The sequence below is a fragment of the Aplysia californica genome, unplaced genomic scaffold, assembly GCF_000002075.1.
Source record: "Aplysia californica isolate F4 #8 unplaced genomic scaffold, AplCal3.0 scaffold00259, whole genome shotgun sequence".
In the NCBI taxonomy this organism is placed as follows: domain Eukaryota; kingdom Metazoa; phylum Mollusca; class Gastropoda; order Aplysiida; family Aplysiidae; genus Aplysia; species Aplysia californica.
Window position 1 is genome coordinate 864,018 of NW_004797529.1, and position 2,889 is coordinate 866,906.

The 2,889-nt window shown below is 40.4% G+C and overlaps 1 protein-coding gene across 1 annotated transcript in view; it reads right to left on the minus strand.

Moving 5' to 3' along the window:
- The window catches only part of LOC101864305, a 9,414-nt gene extending 6,981 nt beyond the window's left edge, over positions 1-2,433 (minus strand). Inside the window, exon 1 of the mRNA XM_005100761.3 lies at positions 1,838-2,433. Within this exon, the coding sequence (XP_005100818.1) occupies positions 1,838-1,959 (122 nt within the window). The 5' untranslated portion in view covers positions 1,960-2,433. The remainder of the gene's footprint in view (positions 1-1,837) is intronic.
- Between the last annotated feature and the right edge of the window lie 456 nt (positions 2,434-2,889).

Genomic DNA, 2,889 nt, shown 5'->3' on the forward strand with positions numbered 1-2,889 from the left:
TTGACCCCGGTTTCCTCAATCCTTAATTAAACCTATATCTACTTATAATTTCACTACTTTGACTACGGGCTCCGCCAGTCCTATTATAAAATAAACTTAGATCTACTTATTTCATTATGTTGACCCCGGGGTCCACCGATCCTTAGTTAAACCTAGATCTACTTATTTCACTACGCTGACTCCGGGGTTCACATCCTAAAACCTAACATTTTGTTAGGTAGACCCCGGGGTCCACCTATCCTTTTGGCTAGATAGACCCCGTAGTCCGCCTATCCACTTTCTTGATAATAACTGAAAACAATACATGCCAGTTGTCATTTATAGTGAAGAAAAATGAGGGGAAAAAATATAATTAGGTAGACTTTAATTTGTCCAAAAAATTGCAAGTGCAAGTGAAGATCATAAAATAATTTTGTTATTTTCTGGTCACCTTTCCAAGGACCTTAAATTGATTCTACATCACTTGTCATGTACGATACGGCTGTGAAGGAAAATGGATGTGAAGAGTTTTAAAGAGATAATAACGTAACTTGTAAAGAAAACAATGCTTTACATTGGTTTGGTTATTTTGACTACATATGTGGCCTAAATAAGGTAAGGGAGGGGGGTTTAGCTTATTTAGGCCACAGGTGTGGCCTACATAAGGTAAGGGAGGGGGGTTTAGCTTATTTAGGCCACAGGTGTGGCCTAAATAAGGTAAAGGAGGGGGGTTTAGCTTATTTAGGCCACCTGTGGCCCAAATAAGGTAAGGGAGGGGGGTTTAGCTTATTTAGGCCATATGTGGCCTAAATAAGGTCACCCAAACTCTAAAGAACTGAGATTGAACACCAAGTAGAGGATCTTCAAAGCAAACGTGAAGACGTGTTCTACTGTATGGTTCAGAGACATGGAGGCTCACAGCATCAGCAGCTGGGAAACTGTAGAGCTTCATAAATGGATGCCTAAGAGTAAGACGGATAGTAAATAGTGGGGATCAAGTTGTACAATATCGAATCACAAATGCTCAACTGTGGGAAAGAACATGCCAACAGTAAAGGAAGACATACATGTGAAGAAATAGAAATGGATTGGATACACCCTGAGGAGACACCCGACAAGCATCATCTGACAGGCTTTGACGTGGAACCCACAAGGAAAACGTGAGAAAGGAAGACCAAATATGACATGGAGGCGAGCGGTACATGCGGAACTGGAAAAAGTGGGAACATCAAGGAAACTACTAGAAAGGGATGAACAGGACAGGCTTCAAAATGTTGTTGATGGCCTATGCTCCACTTGGAGTTTAAAAAGGACAAAAGAGGGAGAGAGAGAGAGAGAGAGAGAGAGAGAGAGAGAGAGAGAGCGCGCGTGTGTGTGTGTGTGTGTGTGTGTGTGTGTGTGTGTGTGTGTGTGTGTGTGTGCCCTGGACGTTGTTTCTTGTTTATCTTTCCTCAACAGAAGTTATAGAACAAAAATGTGTACAAGTTACATTATAATAAATCACCTGTACTGATATCATACACATCATCAAGCCATTTAATAAGATGTGCAGGTGAAAATCTTATGAGAGTTCGACTGTAAAGTCCAATAAGTTTTGAGGTGGAGCTTTTTCTTACGTTGCCCGAACATTTGGAATTTTGGAATTCCCTCCGAAAAGAAACACGTTTATTTCATCAGAGGGAATGATTTTATATATTATATTATATACATATATAAACATAACATATAAATAGGTACGTACAAACACTCACAAAGAGAGAAATCATCGTCATCATCATAATTATATTATATGATTATTGTTATTGTTACTATTGTTTTATTATTATTACAGTTATCTATAAATTTCACTTGCACTAACTTGATCTGCCTTATATCTCCAGCCACATCAGGTGCCTCCTTGGAGGCAAAGTTGTCGAGGAAGTCTTTGAAATAAATATGGCCTCCCGGCTGGTGTTGTGGCATGAACATCATCGATGCCATGTCGGCTTTGATCTTCTACCGTCTGGGAATCACCTCAGTCTAGCGAAACAAGACACACGCACGAGAAGATCTTGCGAACAAACTTGGTGTGGTGAATGAAGCGCTTGGAGTTGGAGTAGAGTTAGACCGGTGCTTTCGTCCACTCTGCCACCGCTTGTCCAAGTAAGTAACTCGGCGCTGACAGTGACAGTTCATTTGCTTAAATAGCAATCGAGGCCGTTTCTTTCAAATTCTCTTTTTGTTTTTTTCTCTCTCTCTTAGCAGCTCGCCCCCCTTGACAGTCGAGCCGCTTGGGTGACGTATTTGTGTGAATTTCCGAAAATTATTCATCATAGAAAAGGGCCTGTGTTTGGCAATGCGCTCTTTTCAGGAAAAGATTCGAAAGTTCGTCCCGAGATTGCGCAGGAATCAAACTAGGCCAAGGACCAGAGCGATGTACCCGTGAGGCCTGGTGCGCATGCCCTGTCACCCACCCATATGAAGTCTCTCTCTCTTCCTCTCTCCCTCTCTCTCTCCCTCTCTCTCTCTCTCTCTCTCCCTCTCTCTCTCTCTCTCCCTCTCTCTCTCTCTCTCTCTCTCTCTCTCTCCCTCTCTCTCTCTCTCTCCCTCTCTCTCTCTCCCTCTCTCTCTCTCTCTCTCTCTCTCTCTCTCTCTCTCTCTCTCTCTCTCTCTCTCTCTCTCTTTTCTTCCTTTGCGTAACCGGCTTTACTTTCGACGCAGATGAGTCGTAAAGCTCTATAGAAATATGGGTTTGATTTATTTATATTATTTTATTATCTTATTTACTTATTAGTTTTGTTGTTTTTTCTATTTGTTTATTATAAGGCCTATTTTAATTGTTTTTTAAATTAAATTTATATTATATTTAATTTTTAAAAAATTATTTTAACGTTGTTGGGTTTTTTAATGTATAATTTATTTATTATTAAT